The 25,724-nt window shown below is 42.7% G+C and overlaps 1 protein-coding gene across 1 annotated transcript in view; it reads right to left on the bottom strand.

Moving 5' to 3' along the window:
* Zcchc2 (zinc finger CCHC-type containing 2) overlaps positions 1-25,724 on the bottom strand; it is a 46,600-nt gene that overhangs the window by 20,211 nt on the left and 665 nt on the right. The window contains exons 2-8 of the mRNA XM_055603074.1: positions 25,093-25,722; positions 14,284-14,395; positions 11,040-11,116; positions 9,017-9,088; positions 4,531-4,641; positions 3,406-3,518; positions 36-130 (exon numbers count right to left, since the gene is read on the bottom strand). Coding sequence (XP_055459049.1) covers positions 36-130; positions 3,406-3,518; positions 4,531-4,641; positions 9,017-9,088; positions 11,040-11,116; positions 14,284-14,395; positions 25,093-25,722 — 1,210 coding nt within the window. The remainder of the gene's footprint in view (positions 1-35; positions 131-3,405; positions 3,519-4,530; positions 4,642-9,016; positions 9,089-11,039; positions 11,117-14,283; positions 14,396-25,092; positions 25,723-25,724) is intronic.

Below are 25,724 nucleotides of genomic sequence, written 5' to 3' on the forward strand. Positions count from 1 at the left end.
TCCCAGATTTCTACAGAGGAACAGAGGGCACTTACTGACACTGTGTTGAGACTCCGATGATATTGACCGAAAAAAGCTGCGTACTTTCTGACTCTGAAGAAAAGCCTGGGATGAAGTCGAGAATAGCTGCCTGCAGAAGAGGAAGAGTTATATTAACGGCCAATGTGCATCTGTAGAGTCTCAGTTCGGTTTAACAGCCAGCCTACGTGCGTGCTGCATTCAAGAAAGGGTGGCGGAGGGGAGGGGTGTAAGCCAAACCTTTCCCCCAAGAAAGCACTATTTTCTTATAAATTTCTGCAGGACCGGGAAAACTTTAACAAAACCTTTTTGCAAGAACCTACTAAAAAGATTAATTTTTTAATGGGAAAGTTTCAACCTGACCAAACAAACAAACAAGTTATCATTTCAGTAGTTTGCGAAGATAATCCCAAAGCTGCTTTTACTCAGAAAAGTCCTGCAAAGCCTTCCCTCTTTCTCATGTGTGACACTGTTCGTCATCTGGCTGTTCTATCAAGGGACCATCTCACACTTGGGGAGAGGCTGAGAAGTTTGAAAAGTTTAGAGTTTTGGAAAACAGACAACACAGTAACAGACCACCACCACACCATAAAGCATGGTAAGTCTGTATCATGGACTAAATTTTTAACTTGAGAGGCAACTTAACTGTAGATCTGTAATTATAGGCAAAGAAAATAATTAACAAAAGATAATTAACAAAAATTATCGGTCAAGAGAGATCTTTTCTTTCTCTTCTGAATTTCCTCGTGGTAGATTTATTATGGAAACCACACAACGACCCAAACAACTACCCAAACAATCACTGTTCATTGAGCACTACTGCATTAAGATATACTGAATAAATAATGCAACCACATCCGTCTTCACTGAGAAGCACAGCAGTAGACCTTTTGTCCACTACTAGTTACTAAGTGTTTTCTACTATTGCTTTCCACCTCATCTTTTGAGACAGGGTCTCTCTCATTGAATCCAGAGTTCACCAATTGGTTAGACTGGCTGGCCAGTGATTTCAGGGGATCTACCTGGTCTGGCTAGGTTCAAAGCACTGAACTAAAGCCAATATGGACAGAGAGCAGTAAACAATGACCTTCTGGGCCACTTAAGGGTCATATTCTGTGGCCATCCATACAACAGAGACTGTCATCTGGCTGCTTCATGCTCGTTCCCAGATAGGCTCTGGGGCTCATGCTGCTAGATAGGCCCTAGCCCCACAGCTCAGCCGGATGCAGTTCTCTTAGTGCTGTATCAGATGCAGAGATCCTCTGTGAACCAAAAGTACCTCCTGGAGCTCGCTGGAATCAGAATCCCCTGCCCACTCCAGTATGGAGAATAAGGACCCACACTTATTATACAGGGTCCCAAGAAAAGATACAAGCTCTCTGAAGTCTGAGCATTCAGGGACCTAGGAATTCAATTATTCTGTAACTTTATTTACTTGCTCTTACCCAGAATGCTCTCTGCTCCCCTCCTACACTTTCTTCTTCTAAACACTTTCACTGTGTCATCTGAGACACCACAAGTTAGTAACTATGGCTGGTATTCTTACTAAACACAAGGCTCCAGCATTCTTCAGAGCTGCTCTGGTGGAAGGTGCTTGTCTCCTCCAACTGTCCTGGCACTCATGTGCCTGCAAGTCTTGCCTTGCCATCTGGCCTCTCTTCCTCCATTTTACCTAGTCTACACCCAGGCAAGTCACCCACCAACTTTTAGATCCACTTAACATTCAGTTTTGGAACCAGCCTCAGTGTCTCTCCCACCCTAAGTCATGTTTCACTTGGAGATGTGGATATCTACAAGGGCAGCCATTTTGGGCTCCCTCTCACTCTAGTCATTTTCTCCCACAGTCACTTTGGACTTTCTGATACAATGGCAATAGGTCCCATTCCAGATTTCTGCCTATCTCTATTGGTGAGCCACCTTGCCTTCCCTGTCCTGGGCCACCTTGATCCTAACAACACTCTGGGACACAGTTTCTCCTCAGGAAGCCTGCTTCATGTTCTGAAGGCAAACCAGAGGGTTCTCACCTATGACGCTGAGCCATGTGATCATACTTTCACTTCAGTTTTCTTTAATGACTTTAAGTTTGAAACTTAAAACCAACAATCTGGAATTAACTTCCAATCTTAAAAGAGATAGACAGATGGGACACAAAAACAAAGACAGAGCTAAAATAACATCTGAAATTTCATTTTAACCATCACAGCTAAACAGCACAAAAGAGAAATTGTTAATGTTAATTCATATTTCGTTCAAAGAGCTAAGAAAGTCACAAAAATCTAAACAGATATATGGGTAAAACTTCATGATGACACAAACTGCTAGCCTTCTAGGAAAATAAAAGCTGTATCTTCTAAAAGTTGCAGGCCTCTGCATCTGATACAGCAGTCAGAGAACTGCATCCAGCTGAGCTGGGGGGGGGGCTAGGGCCTATCTGGGAAAGAGCATGAAGAAGCCAGACAACGGCCTCTGGTATATTGTACTGGCCTGACCTTCAGATAGACCCCTTCCTGTGTAGCTTCTCAGTTTCCTTCAGTTGGTTATTCTCTTACCCTTCTTTTGGTACATGGTGGGTTGTTTTGTTTTGTTTTGTTTTAAAGATAGGGTCTTACTTTATAGACCAGGCTCGAAACGCTGTGATTAATGGCATGGGCTACCACACCCTGCCTACAGAATTTTATTAAATGCTTCCTATCTAGCATTTGATCCTTTACCTTCAATCTCTCCCTTTTTATGGAAGCTGATATCAGTGATAATATAACATATACCTTTCAAATCCAATCACAAAACAGGTTACTTTTTTATACCACACTCTTGCATTTGAGGGGGCAGAAGAAAGGCTGTACCACCCATTACCCTGTACCATCCCCCACCCCTGCATAAGCCAGGCTCTAGGAGTGAACACAAGGTAGCGTTTAAACAGGACACCACATTTAACCATCTAAGCAATACACACATTTCTAATGGTGCAACAACTTCGCAAAGGCAAAGACCTGACCGTAAGCAGCACTGGACTCCGAGAAAGCAAATGGTAGTCAGCAAGTGCTTTTGAGGGTCACTTCTGTCTACTTCCTCCCACCAGCCTCCCACCAACTCACTGGACAACTCAGTCTCCCCCAGCCTAGCCAGTGACAAGGACATCTTCAATAAAATTCATGCTGTGTGTGTGGAGGGGGAGAGGGGAAGGTTAACTCATGATACTTTCAGGTTGAAAAGAACCAAAGCTATGTGAGAGAAGGAAGGCAAAGAGTGACAAACAGGGCTGTTACCGTCTACTCTGAGCCTAGACCTATGTAGTACCTGACCGAAAAGTCCAGTTCACAAACTCCAGAGAAAAGTCTCTGACCTCCCTCCACAGCCCGTCCTAACACAGGTCCTGGTAGCTGTTACCTTAGGATGGGCTCCAGGTCAGGGTGTCGCCGCTCTTCCCTTTTTAAAGAACCCTGACTCAGGGCTCTTAAGATGGTCTTGTCAAAAGTCTCAGAAGACAACTCCTTTGGAAGCTACCAGAGGGGGGAAAAAACACAATATCCAATGCTGAGGTTTATTTTCATTTTTGTTCGTTTGTCTTCCTTACTAAAAAAATATAAGGAATTAAAATTAAAATGAAAAGAAATGCCTTCTCATTAACCATCTCAAAGCATTCTTTCTAAGGCACCAGGCTGACGTGGTACCGGTCTGTCCTATTGGAAGCAGATCTCTGGAGACTGGCCCAAGTGCACTGGAAACCCTTCGCTGTACAACATGAAAATCTCAGGCTCAAGCCCCTCCCCCTCTGAAATGACATTCATACACAGCTTCAAGCTAAAGTGGGCATTCTGCAGAGTGAGGCTGGCACCTTAGCCCTGGAACACTGTTCTGAAAAGTGTTGTCTCTGCCTCGACTGTTACCGGTTCTGTGCTTCCAGCTTCTCACAGTCTAATCTCAGGCAATGGTAGACAATTAAATGCCAAAACTAAAAAAAAAAAAAAAATTAGGAAAGCTGGGCCAAATTCTTGCAGTTTTATTTACCAGAAACACTCATCAGAGCTGGTAGGATGACTCACAGGTACAAGCATTTGCTGCTCAAGCCTAAAGCCTTAAGTTCAATCCCTTGAGCCCAGGGGCAAATGGAAGGGGAGCACAAACTCTTCAGAGCCGCCCTCTGACTTCTACATGCACACATATACTGCACACCCTTCGCCCATAATAAACAAAATTCTAAAACCCACTCCTCAGCGTTTTTATCAACCTGATGGGTATGTGCTATCAGCAATGCGCTGGAATCTCTAAGAAAGAATCATATGGCCAGAAAAAAAAAAAAAAAATGAAACAAAACTCTTATCACATTATTCAACTTGTTTAACTAAAAATATTCCTAGAAAATGGGTTCTAAAACTAAGTTTTTTAAGAATTCAGTTTTGACTTTTGTGATTAACTTCTGAATTTCTGTCACTTTTCACTAAAATCAAGAATAGCTGTGAGTCAAGTCGTATAACCTAAAGAGCCATAGACAAAAAAAAAAAATCTACATACTCTGATTTGCGAAGTAAACATTCTTTTAGTAAACTCTGCCCTCTGAGCAAAGGCAGCAGCACTGCTGATGTCAAGCACCGTGAGCATGGCACTGGGATGTTTGGTCAGCATCTAGTAAACAATCCGAGATCAAAAAGACCATACACAGCCCACTAAGGAAATCATGTCCTCAAACAACCAGCCTGAAGACACAACTTCTGAACTGATACATTTTCCAGATAAACACTATTAATTTCAATAATGACACTTTGACAACAGCGCTTTAATATAGATTTCTGACACTATGTATTTAGTACTAATTTTAAACAATGTTTTTCTTATTTAGTGTGTATACTGTGTGTACATATAGTAAATATGTATGAACATGTATGTATGCAAGTACATGTACATGCATGTGGAGGGCAGAAATTGACACCAAGTGTTTTCTTTGATTGCTTTCTACTTCATTTTTTGAGGCAGGCAAGATTGGCTGGCTGGCGACTTCAGGGGCTCCACCTGTCCCTCAACACTTCAGTGCCAAGGCTACAGATACGGTTGACCGTGTCAGCTTTCACATGGGTGTTCTTGCTTATGCAGCCAACACTTTTACAAGTCAGCTGCCTCCTCAGTACCACAATTTCTATGGAGTATGTAAACCGTGACAGAGAAAAACAGCTCTGGCAGAGAAGACTTTCAAGTTTCAAATCACTGATAGTTGCTCTACATAACGGAGGACTCTACCAATTCAATAACATAGTTCACATTACCGGGACATTCAGTCATTAGTATACAATCTAGTTTCTTTTCATGTGGTTGTTCTCTTCATTTTACAGGGTCCACTCAGCTGAAAGGGAAGTTTGTTTGCTGAAAACAGAAATTTAAAGTATGTCTCTTATATTCTACTTTATTAGATTTTTTTTCTTTCCATCTTACTTGTAAAAGACCCAGCTGCCCATGTCCGAAGTCCTGCCTCTTCACAACCTGAGTAATGAAAGGTTTCTGTACGTAGATAATAGTTTATCTTTAAGCACGCCCTCATTGAAGAAGTCTTTCACTTTGAAAAGGGACCAATCAACTTAAATTGTGCTATAAATGCCAAACCTATCTTTCTTACTGATCCACTGCCTTCAGACTTTTAAAAGACTGTAACTGTGATGTCAAGACCTTGAATTAAAAGCCAAGCTGCTACTTCTCAACATCTGGAGGGATCACTGGGCTTGACTGCTATGAAGAGAACACTAAAACACTGCCATTGGAACCATAGCATTCTGGTGTGGTTTCCTAGCCACACTGTAGGTTAGAGCCAATATAGCCTTGTTAATCTTATGCTTCAGCTCAGGGGTCTCTGAAGTAGACTTTCTCTTCTTGATCAGAAATAGGCAGGTCTGGTGTGATAAACTTCCCCAGTCTGGAAAGTGTGGCACAGCCGCAGAAACACAGCAACAGTTGGCAGACTGCATGTACATCAGCCTTTGCTCCTCTCTAATGCTAAGACAGTGAGCTTTTAGAGCGCAATCTCGAGGGCGCTGCAGTATGTTCCTGAGGAAGGTCATATATTTATATCATGTTCTGTTCTGTCCCTTATAAAACTCACTACAATACACACTACATCTCACTTAAAAGTCAGCAAGCATCCAAACTCCTACTCTGTTCCCAGGTACTGTTTCAGGACCTGTGGATACAGCAGTGAAGGAAAAGAAAGAAAAACTCACAGAGCTGCTGTGGCAATATGAAAAACAAACTGGAAGGGGCCAGGACATGGACGGCAGAAGCTGCTGTTCTCACAATGAGAGAACTCAGCAACCCCAAATAAACCCATGCTTCTGAAATGCCGTTCAACAACACAGCAGCCACCAAAGCCTCACTACACAGCTCAGGACAGGTGCTGCTCTGACTTCTACAAACAGTGTAAGATGGGGCAGTCAACCTGAAGGATATTTGACCAGAGACAATTCATTTCTAGGAAAACAATGCAGATTAATCCAGGTCATGAGTTTTAGAAAAATGCTTCAGTCAAATGCTGACTAAGCCAAGGGCTACTACTATGACCCTGAAGAATGAGAAGGCATTTAGGGCTTTTGCTGCTGTTCAGCACTTACATTTAGAAAAGCTATGTGACAGAAGAAGGTAATCTGTCAAGACACCACTGCTGAAGCTAGGGAGAGAAAGACAAGAAAGGAGACTGCTAGAAGCCAGGCCAGAGCCTTGCAACGAGGTCTATGTTGCTCACTGATAAGAGACAAACAGGTGGGAACATCACATACAAGCTGGCATCAAATAATCTGGCCTTGACAGGTGACAGTGTCTGGCTCCACTAAAAACTTTAGCCCTTTAGCCCTGTCTGTGTAGCCCTTGGAGCTCATTCTTCAGCACTGAATTTGTGCTATGGAGAGAGAAAGAAAAAAAAAAAAAAAACAGTAGAAAGAAGGAAACAAAAGCATCCTGCTGCCAAATCTAAATGGTGGCTGCTCATAATTGTTTATTTAGCTTACATTGAAGGCTGGTACATGTATCCTATTAAGACACAAGGAAGCTAATGATAAGCAGAAGAGATTCACAAATGTATGCAAAGGAAAGAGGAGCAGACCCAACCCAATGACCCAACCATCAGAAGGCAGCCAGGGGCTACTTTCCCTGCTGCGCTGCCATCTTGTCTCTCAGCACCTGGCAGGGTCACAGCCACTGTTTCCCTGACACCTTTCCAATTGTTCCCACGTGTCTGGCAAAAAGAGGCCAGTGCTCATACTGTCTGTCACCCCTTCTGCCTGCTCTCTCACGAAATTGTCTAGGACTGTCAGGAGGGACACAGACCCTGGTAACTAAAAATGAATGAAGATCCCCCATCTTTACATGCAGGTGGTCAGTAAGTTGAATGGGTCAGGGCATTCTCAGCCCTTAACTGAGAAAATCCAGAAACCTAGGGTAAAACCAAATACTACTGGGTTAAAAACAAAAAACAATAAAATGGTCCCTAATGGCATCCTGCTATACTCATAGAGCAGTGCCTTATCCAGTCATCATCAGAACGAGAGAGAGCGAGAATAACAGCTCTAGATGGGATTCTCCATTAGATCCCTCCCCTCAGAGCTCAGGGAACCCTGCGGAAAACAAGACAGAAGAGTTGGAGAGCCAAAGGAGATGGAGGACACCAGTAGAACAAGGCCCTCTAAGTCAACTGAGCAAAGCTCATATGATCTCAGACACTGAAGCAGCAAGCACAAGGCCTGTACCAGAGCCTCTGTATATTATGGCCTCTAGTTTAGTATATTTATGGGACTCCTGAGCGGGTGAACAGGTGGGTCTCTGATTCTTCTCTTCAGCTCTTTTCCTTCTATTGATTTGCCCTGTCCAATTCCATATGATAGTTTTATTTATCTTATTATATTTTACTTTGTTAATGTTTTATTATCTTTTAGAAGCCTGTTTTCTAATGAGACAGAAAAATAGTAGATCTGGATGGGAGAGGGTCTGGGGAGGAGCTGGGAGAGGAGAGGGAGGGGAAACTGTATTTAGGATATATAGTATGAGAAAAAAAATCTATTTTTAATAAAAGGGGAAGAAAAAGAGGATTCAGTTTAAAATAAGCCACGGGGGGGGGGGGGACGACACTATTCAACTGACTTAATCTATAGAACTAGCAAATCCAACAAACTAACATTTTGACAGTGTGCCAAAATATGTGTCAGAGGACCAGCCTCCAGCATTGTGCTTGAAGCCCACAGACTGATGAAAATCAGTCCCTTGCAGAGATAAGAATCATCAGACACACACATGATCTGAAGAGAAGACACAAGCACACTATGTGAATCCCAGCAAAATTCTCAAGTCAGGTGCTCAGTAATGACACATTCACACCAAAACTTGGTAAATGAATTAGAAATATTTCCTGTTCTGGATTTTTCAGCTTTATCCCCCTGTTAAGAATAAACTATAACATATTTGCTTACTGAGCAACAGTAATTTTTTGATCACATAGACCTTACTTCTTTTGTTTTCGATTACATCTGATTAACAGGCTTTATTCAAAGGAACAGGTAAGAATGCGCACAAAACAAATCTTCAGGAGATAATTCCATCTTCTTATTCCTGACAGTATTAAGACAACTGTTGAGGGTGGGGTGAGAGAAAGATGAATTCCAAGGAAGAAAAGGAGGAAGGTTTAAGAGGAGCCAATAGAGAGAACTTCACTGTATTAGGTACCACGGGAACATAAGCCTCATCTTGTTGCAGATGCTGTCTCAGGGAAAGAGCCCTTAGAAACACCCACCAAGAAATACCTCTGCAGTGCCCAAGAATGGAGATTCATTTTCTAAAACAAATTCTTCTGCCACTTGTGCAGGTAATATTAGGTAAGAAGACACAATGGAACATTTTCTACAACTCATATTCATTCAGAATTTGGAGTCAACATATGTGTGTTTTAATTTCTTGGTGATTCCTTTGGCATTGAATCTTTAGGAATCTCTATATCATATACAAATCTTAACAACAAAATCTGTAATTTTACCTTCAGTAGAAATTCCTGTAGCTCTTGGTGAGTTTTTGTTACTGTTGTGACTGAAAGGTCAGACCAATTTACCTGATTTAAGAAAACACACATATTGTATGGTTATTGCTTTAGGCAGGAACTGGCTGGGGAAAAAGCCATGTGTAAAACAAAAGGCCTTAAATTTTAAGATTAGCAATTAGAAATATAAAGTTCATCTAGCATTATCATAGTTTCTATAAGGTGTTTAATTGTACATTGACATTCTACTCAAAAAGTTTTCCAGTAATTCCTTTTAAATTGCACTTTTTTAAAAAATCAGTACTAAAAACTGTTTCAATAATTTTTTAAGAAGTAATTTTTCAGAAATGTCTTGCTTTTTTGGTTAGGTATAAAAATGATACTGGCAGGATAGATCCAAAAGATAAGAGTCCTGTCTCCTGATGCTCACTAAACATAAAATTCCAAGATAAACATCAAGTGCAGACTGTCTCTCTCTGGTGGTACCATTTCACAGCTAAGGGAGATTTATCTCCATGAAGAGATTTCACCTTGATCCCAGATGTTTTAAGTCCTAGCAAGATGCTTGGGCAAGTATGACTACCTACATATTCAGATGGTGAAAATGAGTTAAGTGTGCTCCAACTAAACACAGGACTAACACCGTACACTGCTGTGAAACTCAGCCTGCCACCTGCGCTCTCACAGCTCCGTGGACTTCGGTTTCTACTGCACTCGACTTCAATAACTACTTGAGATATGGCAATTAATCATATCACAATAAAATCCTTTGTTTGTTTTTTGAGACAGGGTTTCTCTGTGTAGCCTTGGCTGATCTGGACTTGCTTTGTCAATTAGATACTTTAAATGCGTACAAAATTCTATCCAGCAACCATCTTTATTGATTGGTACACATTTCTTCAATGATAAATATCTACTTGGTAGGTAGGTGGATATAGGAGTAGACATGATAACTCAAGTCTGAGTCCAGTCTCATGTTGCATAAAACCAAACGAAAATGTTAAGAATTTCTAACAGTCATCATTACTTCACAGATGGGGACAGGGACTGAAACAAGAGTAGCTGGGTGTTAAGAAGGCTCTCCAGAGATGGAGTGTTTGAGTTACGTGTTAGCTGTGCTTTGGTCAGGGTAAGGAGAAAGGTCTTAGAGAAAAGCTGTGTGAGCTCCAACAACTAAAGGAGAAGCCAGCATGCTGAGTTTCAAGGGCAAAGAGCCAATATTCCAAAAGTGAAACACATGGAAATTCGAAACAGAAACCACAAAGTCAAGGATTTTTCTCCTTCCAAGCAGAAGTTAAGAGTTTTGAAATTCATTCAACAATGTACTGAGCAAGGCAGACACTAGAGGATGAGGATGCCCGCTGCTTCCATGAGATGATCTACTCAAGGATCTGTGGAAGCTGCAGTGGTAGCAATCAGCAGAGGAAGGAGAGGGTTAGAAGAGTCTTCAGGAAAGGACAGCTGAGATGTGGTAAGCAGCGATGCTGCAGAGAACCCTGGCTTCACTCCACGTAGCTTCAGAGCATGTGTGATCGAACCTCAGAAGGGCTCAACAGTGAAGCTGCAGCACAGAGGTAAGCAGGTGGGAAGTAACAGAATCAGACTGGGCCCTGCAAGTCACAGCCAACAAGACCACAAAGCCACAGAGCAGGAATGAAAAACCCCACAAGGAACAAGGGAAAGCAGGGCAGTCAGGGAAGTAATGCCAGACAGAGAAGGTCTGCAAATACTTGTGAAAACTTTACTTCTACTTTTTAAAGTTACATCTTACACCTTCTACTTTAAATAGTCTCCCTAAGTTCAAGGTTCTTGTTTTTATACTTATTTACTTATCAATCACCTACCCATCATCCTATCTATCAATCATCTATATTGATCCCCTACCTACCTATCATCTACCATCTGTTTATCCATCTATCACCTATCTATCTTTTGTGTTTAGACTAGTAAACCTGGTAGTAGTTCTTCTAAAGATCATGTACTGTGGCAAATGAGGCATCTTTGGGGGGTGAGAAGAGCTTACTTTGAAAGTGTACTCCCAATATTTGTCAGCCCTTTTTCTCTGGACTCCTTTCAACATTATCTTCTCAATGTGTACAGCTGAAAGAAAAAAAGACACATGCTGACTTGTGTTAAGAGATTTCACACATATTCCATTACCTAATTAATCCTATAACTTGACAAATGCCAGTAATTAAGCTACTTACTTAACATTTACAAATGGCCTTAAACACATGAAACAAACTGATACACAGCAACATGCCACTCAACCATGAGTGAATTAATTGTATCCTGTATGTCCAGATGCTGAATGCCCGAACCATGCAGTCAACACCAAAACAAAATATCACAGGATAGTTTACTGAAAATTGTTTTCCAAAGGATAATAATGAAAATTCTTATTCAAAATAGCACAATGTAGCTCTTTGGGATCAACTAAATATGTACAGCCCATAAATTCTTTATATATAAAAGGAATAACTTAGAAGCTATATAGCTTCTTGTTTCTTATTTGTATACGTCTCAGTGTTTTGCCTGTAGGTATGTATGTGTGCCACATGCATGTTTGGTGCCCAGAGGCCAGAAGGGGATTTTGTAACTCTTGGAACTGGCAAAATGTACTATAAGCTGATCACTATAAGGAAGCATAAAGTCTCACTGTGAAAGAACTGAATGTATAGTTTCCTACAGTGGACACAGGTGATAGTGAACATGAAAACACACTATCTATGCAGATAAGCAATCTATTCATGAACTAAGCAAACATCCAAGCCCCCAGCCACTCACTTTACAGCTCCTTTAGTAAGCTGTCATTATAGAAAAATAAATCAAATTGAAAAAAAAAAAGCAAGAAGAAGAAAGCCATCTGAAAAGGCTGACTCTACAAACTACAACACAAGCACCTGAAGACAACTAGGCTGCTGCTTGGGGTGTAAGCCAGGAATAATACTTAATGCTGAGGCCAGACATCAGAGGGGGCAGTAAGGAGTTTGATAATGATGGCAGAAGAGGTTGGAAAAGGAATGCAGGGGTATTGGGTAGAGAATCATTGATGAACTCAGGGGAATGATGACAAAGAAGAGGAAGGAAGGATTCATTTTGCCTTAGAAGAAGTTAAAAGGAGCAGAAGCAGAGAAGTGAAAATAAGATTGTTACACACCGTGAAAGGTGAGCAAGGAGGAAGCATGAAGCACAAAACACAGAAACGCAGCAGGAAATGCAGAGAGCAGTAACAGCACTCTGTGACAGCTTGCAAAATGTACGGTCTGATGACCGCTGCAGGCCAGTCTCTATTTTGTGCTTCAGAAATTGTTGGTTAAGAGTGAAGGTAGGAAAAAAAATTCTCAAATGCCTGTTGGTAAAGTAACTTTTAGACTTGTGTAATGTTACAATGACCAAAGAGGGATGGGAAGATCCAAAAACTGCTATAATTGAATCATTTACAGGATGATACTAGCAAATAAAACATTACTGAACTAATCTGTGTTGACAAACAGAGCAGCTTGGGGCTGTGGATGGAGCCTCATTCACAGAGGGCTTGTCTAGAATTCACTAACTCCTGGGTGTGATCCCAAAACAGCACAGGCAGAAGACTAGGAATGCAAGGCCAGCTTGGGTCATCACCCCTCCTCCTCTTCCTCTGGCATGTGTGTGTGTGTGTGTGTGTGTGTGTGTGTGTGTGTGTGTGTGTGTGTATGTGTGTGTGTGTGTGTGTGGTGTGTATGCGCGTGCACGCACATGCACACGATAGAGGTCGATCTTGGTTGCCTTCGTTAATCATTCTCCACCTTGTTCTGAAATATGTATTTTACTAGACCTGGAGCTCACTGAATCAGCCAGGCTGGCTGCTGGTCAGTGAGCTCCAGGGATGCTCTTCTGCATTTGTCTCCCAGCACATGTGCTGCTGCGCCTGACTTTCTGCGCATCGGTGCTAGAGATCCAATTTTCAAGTCCCCAGGCTTACAAAGCATATTACCAACTGAGCCAGCCCTTAGTACTTGCTGTTTAGCAAAGTCAAAAAGGGGGGGGGGGGGGGGGAGATGTTGTTACTGAGTTGGGGATATGGCTTCAGTTCATCCTGGATTTCACGTTATACCAGCAGTTACCTGTCTTAACCCTCATAAACTAAAACCAAAGAATATATATTACATACATTTTTTTAACAAAATGAAAAACCACAGTACTACCTTAAAATTAACTGCTATCATTTTGAAAGTTTTTCTAAAAAATTTTTTATAAAAACAAAAAATTATAAAAATCAAGTTCTCCATTAAGTTACTCATGTTCAATAAGTTTGTGGTTAAAACTTAAGTTCAGAGAGCCAGGAGCAGCTTAAAGAGACATTAGATAAACATTTTTTAATAATTAAAGAGATAGATTTCCTCTTAAGACAAGTACAAGTTAAAGGGAGATGACCAAGAGGAGGCATACTGACACAAATTCAGAGTGGTGACGGAGTGTGTCTCATTTATCCTTAGCTCATCTACAACCTGCACAGCAGCCTACATTTTGTTCCTAATTTTCTCTTCGTATGGGCTTATGGCCTCCCCAAATGTAAAGAAAAGGGAAGATCCAAGCCCATTTCTTTATAGACGGTGATGTGCTTTCATTCCCAGGTGCCATTCCTCTTTACTGCACGGCTGCAGGGAAAATGCATGTGAACAATTTCTTCGTCCTCTTATTGCCAACTTTGTTGATTTTCCTTTTTTCTATAGTAGACACTGACCACATTCTGTAGATGAAATGCTACACTTGGTACTTAGGAATAGGATAAAGTTTTTGCCCTCCAGAAATACACAGAGGTTTAAGAGCAAGCCAAAAAGACAACTGTCCATGACACAGGCCTGACACACGAGAGAAAAATCCAAGGCTGTAGAGCATAGGACACAGAAGTTAGAACATTTGGAACACTGCTTTTCGACAAATGCCAGGGACCAACAGGACCAAAAATAAAAGAGTTAAGAATTAAAGTATTGGGGCCAGTGACATAGCTCGGCTGACAGAGTGCTCACCTAGCATGTATGAGTCCTAAACTGGCTCCCTAGCACCTCATAAACCAGGCCCAGTGGCACAGGCCTGTAATCCCAGCACTTGGGAGATGGAGGCAGGAGGATCTGCTTTAGTTATACAGTGAGTCTGGGGCCAGCTTGGGCTATGTGAGACACTGTCTCAACCAACCAACCAACCATCTAACACCAGCAGCAGCAACGACAACATCAACAACAAAAAACTTATCAATCAGTATAAACACAACAAATACAGCATACCTTCTGGCTGAGCTCTGTGAGGGGCCACGGTGAGTCCATCTTGAGGTATTTGGGCTTGTTCTACTAAACCAGTCTCATTACTCTGTATATAATCACCACAAGTAGAATCGTTCTAGAAGAAAAGATGCCATATTAGTCTGTATCAGAGTAGGAAACTCCTTAAGAGAGTCATGTCCTACAGTCTAGTCTGAGTAATGATTTGATAGTTACCAGTGATTAAACATTAAGGATAGAAAGACACCAAGTGTTAAAGTCACAAGCAACAGTATCAATGTTTATTTTTAACAGAAATAATCTTTCCAAATATTTACTTTCTCAGCCATCTTAACACACAAAAATCAAATGTTGCAAATCAGAGTTGCCAGTGGTGTCCATTCTATACCACAAAATCAAAAGGACATATGAAATCAATGGTACGTTTTATGTTAATTCCCCAAGGTAAGCACACTTTGTGTGGTAATCATTACACAAAGTTCAGTTACTGATTAGTTTTCATGACAGTCTAACAGAATACTCCATTAGCAAAACGTGAACAATGAGCATGTGCTTCAAAGACGGAATATTTACAGCAATAAAAAGCATGGCACTCTTAGAGCTCTTCAGAATTAAAGCAGTGCTATGTGTGTGTTGTTATTGTTGGACTCTGGGTAAGCAGAGAAACAGAAAATAGCCCTTTCATTTCTCTACCCTGACACCTTCTTTCACCCAGAACCTCAAAATACCACTAATACCAACGTCATTTGTTTCAAGAGCCAAACATAGCAAATAACATATACTGACTTTTTCATTGTGGAAAGAATTGACACATATAGAGGACCTTAAATTTCTCAAGGATTTCATGTAAGGTATTTTATCCTACCTGCCATCTAATGACCCAAACTGGTCTGAAAACAAGTGTGGGATTCCAGATGACAGCTCTATTTATGTGAATAGAGTACATTAAATACTCTTGGGAACTAAGCCTTAATATCCGCCTTCTAGAAACCCAAGGTAATAGGATTGTTTACAAAGAACCACGTGACGAGGAAGAACACATATCTCTTCAGTGCCCAACAGCTAAGACATTCAGCCTCAGTCTTTACCAACTTGCAATGTTATCAAGTTTTAACAATAAAATCAAATTTATCCTAACTCATATAATGTTCCTTACAGCCCACACCTGTGTGAGAGATTTTACTAACTGGAAATTCAACACCGTTCTAAGTACTTTAAGCAGCACAGCGCCGGCGATATGGCTCACTAGCAGAGGGCCTGCTTAGCATGTGCAAGGTCCTACTTTTTCATCCCAAGCACCACAAAAACATGCAAAAGCAGAGACAAAGCAGTGCAATCCTCTCAAATAGCTGTTACCTCAAAGGAGCTTATTAAGCAGTTTCAATCATTTCTTTTCCCTTTTATTCCTTAAGATTGTATTTTAAATGCAGTGGGTAGAGGTATGTGCACATGAAACAGAGGCTTGAGGAGGCCAGAGGTATAAGATATCCCTGAGCTGGGGTTACAAGCCACTCAGGTTCTCTGAAGGAGCAGTAGTACCGTAGCCATGGAGCCACCTCTCCACCTCACTCCTTTTCTTATGGCAGACTTTTTTTTTTTTTTTTTACATTGTCAAAATACGGCTTAAGGTAAAGCTATAAACTTTCAAATATAAACAAATGAAAAACATGCAACAATAAATTTCCATAAGAAAATGCAAATCAAAACCACAATGAGATGGTTTTATGACCATCAGTGTGGTTATCTAAAACAGGGAAAGAATAATCTGTGATGATGTTGTATAATCAATACCACCAAACCAAACATTCTAAAAAGAACAAGGCAGCAAATTTTGTTAGAAATATCTTAGCATAGTTAATTAGTCATACTACTTCCACAGCATTCTATCCAAACCACCATGGGAAAGCACTTCGCTTAACAACTAAAATCACAAGTCTGATGCTAACTTTTAAGAACATGATTGTTAGGCGTGATGGTATACTCCTGTAATCCTAGCTGCACAGGAGGATGGAGCAGAATGCTCTTAGGCCAGTCTGAGCAACTTAGCAAGACTGCCTCAAAATGAAGTGAACCGGGACTGAAGAGTTTAGCTCTCAGTGCTACAGGGCTTATGTACGAACCTGTTTAATAAACGAGGACCAAGTCCATCAACCCATAAATTCTGAAAATAGTTTCTTTTTATCTCCAAGTCTTGGTAGGTACCAATACTGTGGAAATCATTCAGACTAAATTTAGAAGCTGTTTCTAAAGTTCACCATGAGCTGTAGAGAATGTAATTCTGGTGTTTATTAGTACCAAATGTGAAAGGCCATCAGTTATGCTGTCTACATCTTCACATGCACACATGACAGTCAGCAGAAGAGAGAGGCCACGAAATCCGAGCACTATTGTTTGATGTCACTGAATATATAGGAAAGATATCTACCTCTCACATTAAGTTCTGGTTCCCAGCTTTGTGGAAGAAATAAGTCAAGGACAAGTTGAGAAATACTTACTACCTTTCTGTTCTACCCGAGGCCAGTCTGATGTTAGCTTAACCAAAGGCGAAGTCTTGAGAATTTCCCCACAGCACCTGATACAAGCAAGTTCTAGATTAAGAAAATCATCTCCTGTATATGAATTGAGCTGCATGCATAATGCAGAATTATGCTATGACTATGGACTCTTACTGGTGGCTTCTTAAATAGAAATGTGAGCCTCAGATGATTCAGCAAGGGGATGGCAGAACTGGCCACTTGACAGCTTGGGTAAATAAACGAACTAATGAGAAGAGTACAGGGAGGTAAGCTGTGGACTACCTACACTCTGCCCCCACAGCCCTCGGACCAGCCACCACACCAGCTTCTTTCTACACACAATCTTCTCAACCCGATACCGGGGAGAACAATGACAAACTACGCAGGACTGGATAGACGGAACAGGATGGCAGGGAAATTCTCTCTATGAGCCTCGGGCACTCTGCGCACGTATGACTACTAAAAAGTGAACTTGTGGACATAATCCCCTTTTGGGGAAGCGGAATGTGTTAGGGTGAGCTACTAAGAAAGCTCAAGCACAACATTGCCGATACAGAAGCTTACTGCGGAGAAGACAGGAGAGCATGTAAGAAATGAGGGCAGCAGTTTTTACCAAGAATTGACCTTGATGTTTTCCTTGTATAACTCTGTGCTTCTGAAGCTTCAATCTAAATAGTGCCACCAGTTAGGATGGCAGGTGAACTGGTGAAAAACAAATTCTCCACTGGATACAAAACTCCAAAGACATAGGAAACAAACAGGTAGTGAAGTTCCTTTCTGTATAAGGAATAAGGAAAGAACCAGGAACCGCCGCATTCCTGTGCTGGGGTGAGGTGACAAGAACAAACCCAGGAGTGCGGAAGGACCTTGGCTTGCGCACATCCCCTCCCTAGCCCACACCTATGTTTCACTTCTTCTCCTTTACAACCTTACCCCATGAGAGGAGACTGCAGAGTGACAAGACCAAGGGTCCTAGGTAGAAAGCAAACTAAGAGTATGACACAGCCCAGGAACCACCAGACTTCTAGCCCCACAGCAGAGCCACAGCTTCACCTTCAGTACAGAAGAGTTTTTGTGTAGAGGATTTTTTTTTTTTTGGTGGTAGGAATGGGGAGAGTTTCAAGACAGGGTTTCTCTATGTAGCCTTGGCTGTCCCGGACTAACTTTGTAGACCGGGCTATCCTCAAACTCACAGAGATTTGCCTGCCTCTGCCTCCCTGAGTGCTGGGATTAAAGGTATGAGCCACCACTCCTAGTTTGTGTGGAGAGATTTAAATCCAGCAATATGGCTGGTCCGATCACATCCAAAGACCTTCTAGGTCTGTGTGATTCAGCTAGAACACAGACAAGCCCTTAGAGTACACACCTTTAATCTCAAACAATGACATCTAACTAACGGACAAAGTGACTAATCAGAGAAAGATTTGACAGAACAGAGAACTCTGCTGAGAATAGCACAAGAAAGAGGTGGCGACCTAAGAGAGAGCAGGTCAGGGCAGCTGAGATGAGGACAGTCAGAGGTCAGTCAGTAGAGAGGTAGTGCAGTGGAGCTGAGTTTGTGCATTTCAGAGGCAGTTTTCCTGGGATAGTAGGAGAGAAGCAGGCTGCAGGGAGAGAACAAGCTAACCACAGAAGACAGAACAAGCCATATTTGAACTCTTGCCAAAGTTAGTATGAGGCCAAGCAGAATAATTCGGTAAAAAGACAATCTATCAGGCAGCTTGGAGTCTGAGCCAAAACAGCCAAGTTGAACCAGGTAGCCAGCGTTGAGAAAGAACTAGAAAAAGTGAGCATATTCAGCAGAAAGCCTCTGAGAGGACAATTATATCAGGTGAATAAAAGTTACTTTTTCATTCTTGGAACCAGGTAGAAATTTAAGCTTATAAATTTAAGGGCCTTGATAGTGATACAAGGCTGTTAAGTTAGGAAACACTGTCTTAGGATGCACACCTGTGAGGACAGTAACTTACCTCCAAACAAGGGAAACAAAGCAACAGCTTTTCATTCCACCACTGCAATATGCAACATCTTTTTTTTGTTTTTCTTTCTTCAAATAGTACTCTAAACACCACAGCCTTTGGTTCATACATAACCACTTTCCCCTCCAGGACCACTTAAAACAAAAATCAATTTTACTCTAGGAAACTATTCCAATTTAGACAGTCTTATTAATAAACACAAAAATTCCACATAATTTTACAGAGTGCTCATTTCAGTGACCAAGGTCAAGTTTTTAACTTTCTAAACACAAGCAAAGTATTTTCTGTTCCCTATCTCACTCCCTCCACTTCTCATACGAATCACAAGCTTGAGACCAAACACTGGAGGAGACTCTTTATACAGTTAATTATCCAAACAACAAGACAATAGTTCATAATTATGACATCTCCAACTAGTAAACCATCACTTCCAGGTCTGTACCATTTGTGCATCCCCCAGGGAGACTTAAGGAGGAAGTACAAATAAGACCACGTGTGAGGAAAAATAAAAAATGTCCAATACTTTCAGTCTTAAAGCAATACTTCCAGAGCTACATTTGAAAGCCTCAGTTTAAAATTATGACTGAGCAATTATGATATATGCAATGCTATCAAAAAATAAGAGCCAAGCACGATGGCACACTCCTGTAATCCCAGCACTCTGAGAGACAAAGGCAGGCAGATCTCTGTGAGTTTGAGGCCAGCCTGGTATACAAAGTGAGTCCATGATAGCAAAGGCTACACAGAGAAACCCTATCTCGGAAAAAAAAAAAATCAATCAATCAATAACTGACTGATAATTTAAAGACCTAACAAGGAAGGTCAGTTATATATGTTTAAATTGTAGTAAGAATTCTAGAAGTACCCAAACTCTTGAGAATATATGTGCTAGTCAGGTTCTGAATTGACCGAGACTTAGAAGACTGATAATCAAACATTCACAAGTGAGGGGATAGCATGAACCCTGTGTGAGATGAAAAGCAAGATTTATAAAGAATGGGCAGCAAGGACTTTGAATTAAGGGTCTATTAAGGCCTAGGGTCCCTCAGTCACTGAAAGAAAATATAATATGGCTGAAGATTGATTTAGGAAGATGTAATCTGGTGGCAGAACCCAAAAGGTGAGATGGACAAGCTGAAACCAAGGGAACTAGTTATGGGATTATTGTACATGTCTAGAATCCTAGAATCAAGATCCAGATGAACACAGCATCAGTATTTCATGACTTAAGGACAGAGTCAGGGTAAAGAGGAAAGACAGTCAAGGTAATCAAACACACCATGGTGACTGAAGTTTAAGACATTTTCTTTTCACACTCATCTTTAAGATAGTTATATAAATCAAGATGAGGAGGGCACCTCCATCTTATACTGGGCACTGTGAAGCTTGGAAAGTGACATTTTCAAAAATCTAAATAAGGACTGGAAAGATGGCTCAGTGGTAAGAGCACTTGCTGCTCTTACAAAGGACTGGGGTTTGGTTTCTAGCACCCATAAGGCAGCTCACAACCACCTGCAACTCCATTTCCAGGGGACCTGATGCCCTCTCTGTCCTCTGAAGATTCCAGGCACACATACGTACGTGCAGACAAAACATACCTATACAGGAAAACCTCAGATAAACTACTTCTTGAATGTATCCCAAACCCTTGTTAAAGAGACACAAGACAGGAAATCAAAGGTCAAATATTCCCTAGGGCACAGGAACAAAAGGAAATGGGCCCAGGGCTGGTGTTCCACCACCTACAATAAACACCCCGCAAGCCACTTCTCTTTCACACTGACTATTTACACAGACAAACCAGAATTATCACGTGAGCTGAGAATTCTCTATGAAAGTACTGTCACACAGCGCTCATCATGAAAAACAGAGCCTGTAACACAACAAACTGATGTACTCAGAGCAGACTACCTCTTGTACCTCTTGCTTCCGTTCCCCACCCCATCCCACCCTCGATCGCCTCCCTCTATATTAAAGCCCTGGCTGGCCTCAAACTCATGGTTCGGCCTCCCAAATATTAAAATTACAAGTGTAAGGAAAGAAGATTAGCTTTACATTTCTCAAAGAATGGAAAAATATTAAACAAGCTAAAAAAGTTATACTAACAGCTTCAAAGCAGAAATGCTCTTAGGCAGGCATGGATCCCAACCACTCTGAACTAATGAATTATGTAACTTAACCAAACTATAAAATAGGTTTTTTTTTTTTTAGTACAGGCCAGCCTGACTGAGCCTCCTGAGTTGTTAGCTTACAGGCAGGCATGTACCACCATGCTTGACTCCACATAAATTTAAATGTTAAATGTGAAAGGTGGTGAAAAATGTAAGATTACAGCTGCACCAAAGTTAATGATCATTTAAATTCAAAATATGTGTTTCCCTCCATTTACAGTTCTAAAATCAATGCTAAAAAATTATTTGTAACTGAAGAGACTTCTTCTATGAGGGGAGTTTTAAGAGCCTTTTTTTTAAAAAACAATGTAAATATTACAGAAGTAACTTTCCTATATAAATATCTTTCAAATACTATCTTTTCAACTAAGTATCCTTCTTGAAAACCTAGCTACCTAGAATTACAGCAATAAGAATGTAAGAGCACTCTAGCCTATGGGCTTTAAGTATGAAAACAAAAAGCCTCAAATATAAAAAGACCACATTTTCCTGAAAACAAAGTCATGACTTGGTGTTAAAGAATACTGCACTAGCCTGAGAATATGTTCAAAACAGTATGAATTTTTTTTGCAACTTGCTCTTAATACAATCACCACAACCTGGAAGGAAGTCACTCTTCCTATTTTATAGAGGACACTAAAGCTCAGATTCAAGTTGGCTGGTTAAATGTCTCAAAGCAAGAAATGGAAGGCCCTTCCCAATAAAGCCCCTCCGCCCCCTGTGCTCTCTCTCTCAGAGCTCTACAACACAAACCTCCCACCCATCTCCACAAAGTACAGAAAGCAGTGCAGGTGCGTGGTGTAAGAGCCCAGACTTAGCTTGCTGGAGGAAGAGCACTTGTTTTCCTTCTATACCCCAGGAGAAAACCATTGCATAGGAAATCGTGCACTTTATTTTGGTAATTATCTGCTAACTAAAATAACAACTACCTGATTATAAAAAGCCTCTTCCAACAGTATTTCATATCACAGCTGATGCTTTTATTCTTTCCTGCAGCCAAGCCAATAAACACTGTACATGCAGACAGGGCTATTCCTGCTCCCACCTCCATCTGGAGACGCTGTGCCACATCCATTTCCCTTCTACCACCTAGGAGGCAGACCCAGTGTAAGAACTTCAACAAGGGAGAAAAGCTCAGGCAAAACCCACTTACTGTCCCATCACACTTCACTGTAAAATATATTCCAGCAATGGCTTACCATAGGCTATGTACTACTAGTGTACTTTAAAAATAATTTCTAGTCAATGTGATAGATCATACCTATATTCCATACTTCTGAGGGAGGGAAAGGGGGAGCCCCAGTTCGAGCCGAGCCTAAGTTACAAGGCAAAACTGTCTCCTGCAGCTGGGAAGAAAGTGAGACTTAAGTTTAAGTCTCCTAAAAGGAATATCAATACTGAAGTTCCAGTATAATGTAAGGGTACGGAATCATCCACATCCCATTTCAAAAGCTATGAACTCTGGGTAAAACCACAGTTGTATATGTTTATTCCTGTTTCTCTGACGTGTACTAGAAAGCACACTCTCCAGATACCTGGTGGACTTGTCACCAACTACTGACACTGTGTGACACGTGTTCTATCCCAAAATGTCTTCGGTTGTTGTTTTTTTTTGCTTTTTAATTAACAAATCCGCTTTATAGTTATTAGGCACAACACTAGGAACAGTATTCTGAACCAGAATACTTTAACAAAAAATTAATAATCGTTTTTCTTTATCCATTCGGGGCGTATATGCTTCTCTTAGTCATGAACACTAATAAATACAAGTAAGCAATGAGAAGCTGCATACCTGTAGCCAAAGTTACTTCCGGGGCAATTAAGTGCAACCCCACGAATTTCCCCTGTATCAGGTCTAAGCCTTCACCAACCCTGGGCCCACGTGGTTCTCCACCTCCACTGCCAGCCTTACACGGAGGCTCGGGCCCGGGAGGGGCCAGGGCGGGCCGGCGCTGGTCACGTGGGCTGCGCGGCCGCCATCTTGCGGGGGGGGCAGCCCCGACTCCCGCTGTCTGAGGGCACACGACCCCAGCGCCCTCGGGTGGACCCCGCGCCTTCACAAGCGGCCGGAGCGCGCTCTAGTCTCCTCCCTGCCGAATCCGCCCGCGCCCTCCCTAGCGTGCTCTTAGGTCATCGAAGGCCGAGCAACAGCTGGGCTGGACCGCGGGACTCCGCACTTGAAACAGTCCACATGCACCAGCAGCCTCAAGAATGACAGCTGTGAGCAACAAGATCCGCTCAAACATCAGGGCCAAAACGGGCGTCAGCTGGAGGACCTGGGGACCACACAATAGCCTCCTCCCCACGCACACCCGTCCACAAGGTGGGACCGTAGGTGTTTCAGGCATAAATGGTTGGTTCATCAACTACTACTGGAGAAACATGCGCAGCATACCAAGCGCGAAGCAATAGCCCCAGTGTAGCACATTTAAATCCGCAGGATTTATTCCGCACTCCCACTTCCTGAGAAGTGATGATGTGCTGAAATTAATGGCAGGATGCCCAATCTTCTTTATCCACTCCTCCCAGCACTCACTGATGGCCAGAAAAGGCCACGCTCTGCAGTCAAGATAAAAATCTCAGTACTCTCATTAGGACATACCTACCCCTCAGTCTGCTACACAATACATTAAAAGCAACAGGAAGGAAAAGGAGACTCCTCAAAGTTAAAATTCTGCAATCAGTGATCTACCTGTGTTGGTATAGTATGAATGGAATTATGTAAATTGTTCCATTGTGGGACATTTTCATCAGACCAAATTCAAGGTTATCTTTATACTGTGACAAGAAAACACGTTCCAAACTCATGTTCTCTTCTCTAAATTTAACAGCTCCGTGGTGTCTTTTCAGGCACACTTAGTGAGTAGGCTGAAGGGTGAATGAAGCTTTTACCATCATTACACACACGTGGATGCTGGTCGTAGAGTCTCTAGAAGATGGTATGATTTTACAATCACCAAGAAAATGAAAGGTTCCAGCTTTACTACCTCTGAGTTTTGTAAGATTTATAACAGAACAAAAACTATCACTTCACAAATGCCTTATGTCCTCAGCCAACATTATGTCTAAGGTCCTTTGAGACTGATCAGGAACACCCGGGTTCTTGGGTAATGAGTCTACACAATCATTAGTGAAGCATAATTCTCAGTCTAGGATACTGAATGACTGCTGATACATGCTAACTTTCAAGCAAGGAAGGAAAGGAAATCCCCCTTCTTAAAGTGGAAAAGCATGGCATCTAAATCAACACTTTTCACAAAAAACTAAGATCTTTAATCTACAGTTTTTACTGCAACTGAAACGTAGCCCTATCCTCCTTTAAACTGTCTTAAGTGGTTTATTGGGCCTAATTAAATTGCTTTCAGGACTGTAAAAATTCTTTAATGTTTGCGACAAGCGGACTCCTATGTACTCCGTGGTGTTTTAATAACTCTTTTAAACAACGTCAACGCCTATAGTAAAGACCTAAGAGATCACCAGACCCAAATCTGGAAGCAGAAACCAAGCCCTTCAGGAAAGCTTGTTTGGCAGTCTGTTAAAGGCTTAGCCAGGCCATCCCAGGCCTCTTACCCAGATGGCTGGTGTTAGTACTTTGATCAGCCAATTCTTAGGTCTCCATTTTTTTTTTTTCTTCCCTTCAGGGAATACAAAGTTCTGAGTAGAAGCCAAAAGACCTATTCGAACCCCTTAACTGGCACACACTAATGCCACAGGCAAGGGGAGTGCCATGGGCTAAGGCGGTTTAGGCAGGCTGTCTGACCCACCCAGGGCTAGACTGCGGCTGACAGGCCCCTCTAGCGCTTGGCTCTCCCCCCTGCACCTAGTGCCCAAATCCCAAAATGTCCCACGAGCCTCCTCATCCGAGGTCTAGGGTCAGGGGGACTCGACGTCTTCCGTGACAACTCGTGCACATTGGAGGAGAATTCGAGAGCATTCTGTTATGGCGGGTGGCTGCTCTACGTGCACGAGGGTGACTGGAACTGAGCCGCCCAAGAACATGATGAGGACTACCCTGGGCCGAGTGCTGGGGTGTGGTTATTCCCAGACACCTGCACGAGGCTGGGGTCCCGGCTGCACGCCGAAGCCCCGGAGGGCGAGGCCGGAGCTGCCAACCGCACCGACGCTCTTCCGCATCCCCAAGCGCCTTACCTGGGCTCTGGAGCCCGCAAAGTTGCAAGGCTCCACCTCCGGGTCCTCGGGCTCCACCCGGAGCGCGCTGCGGAGCTTCTCCAGGTGCTCCCTCAGGGTGACCCGCTGGTGGAAGGAGAAAGCCGGGTGCAGCGAAGCCATGGTGAAGAGCAGCAGCAGTTCCTCCTGGGCCCTGAAGCCGAGCCCGCTCCCGGACCCGAGCGCGGCACAGCCGCCGCCTTCCGGCCCGGGGCCGTCCTTCTCCGCGTCCCGCTCGCCCTCGCCGCCCGGCTCGTCCTCCACGCTGCCCCGCGAGCCCTCGGCCCGAGTCGCGCGCAGACTCCGGAGCACCGCGTCCACCTGGGGCAGGAGGCGGTGCAGGCGGCCGGCGGCCTCCCGGTTCTCCGAGCCCAGCAGCGCCAGGTAAACGATGAGGCGCGAGCGCACGGCGGGCTCTCGGAAGTCTGCCAGCGACCCCGGGTCCGAGAGGCCGTTGGCCTTGGCCTCCGAGTCCCGCAGGTAGTGGTAGTCCTTGCGCGCCAGGTCCTCCAGGCACGAGCCGAGGAAGCGCAGCTCCAGCGGGTTGCACAGGTCCAGCAGCCCGCACATGAACTCCAGGCGCTGCGCCGAGCCCAGCACCAGCCCGAACCACT

Source organism: Psammomys obesus, unplaced genomic scaffold (genome assembly GCF_907164565.1).
Source record: "Psammomys obesus unplaced genomic scaffold, mPsaObe1.curated_primary_1811, whole genome shotgun sequence".
Classification (NCBI taxonomy): Eukaryota; Metazoa; Chordata; class Mammalia; order Rodentia; family Muridae; genus Psammomys; species Psammomys obesus.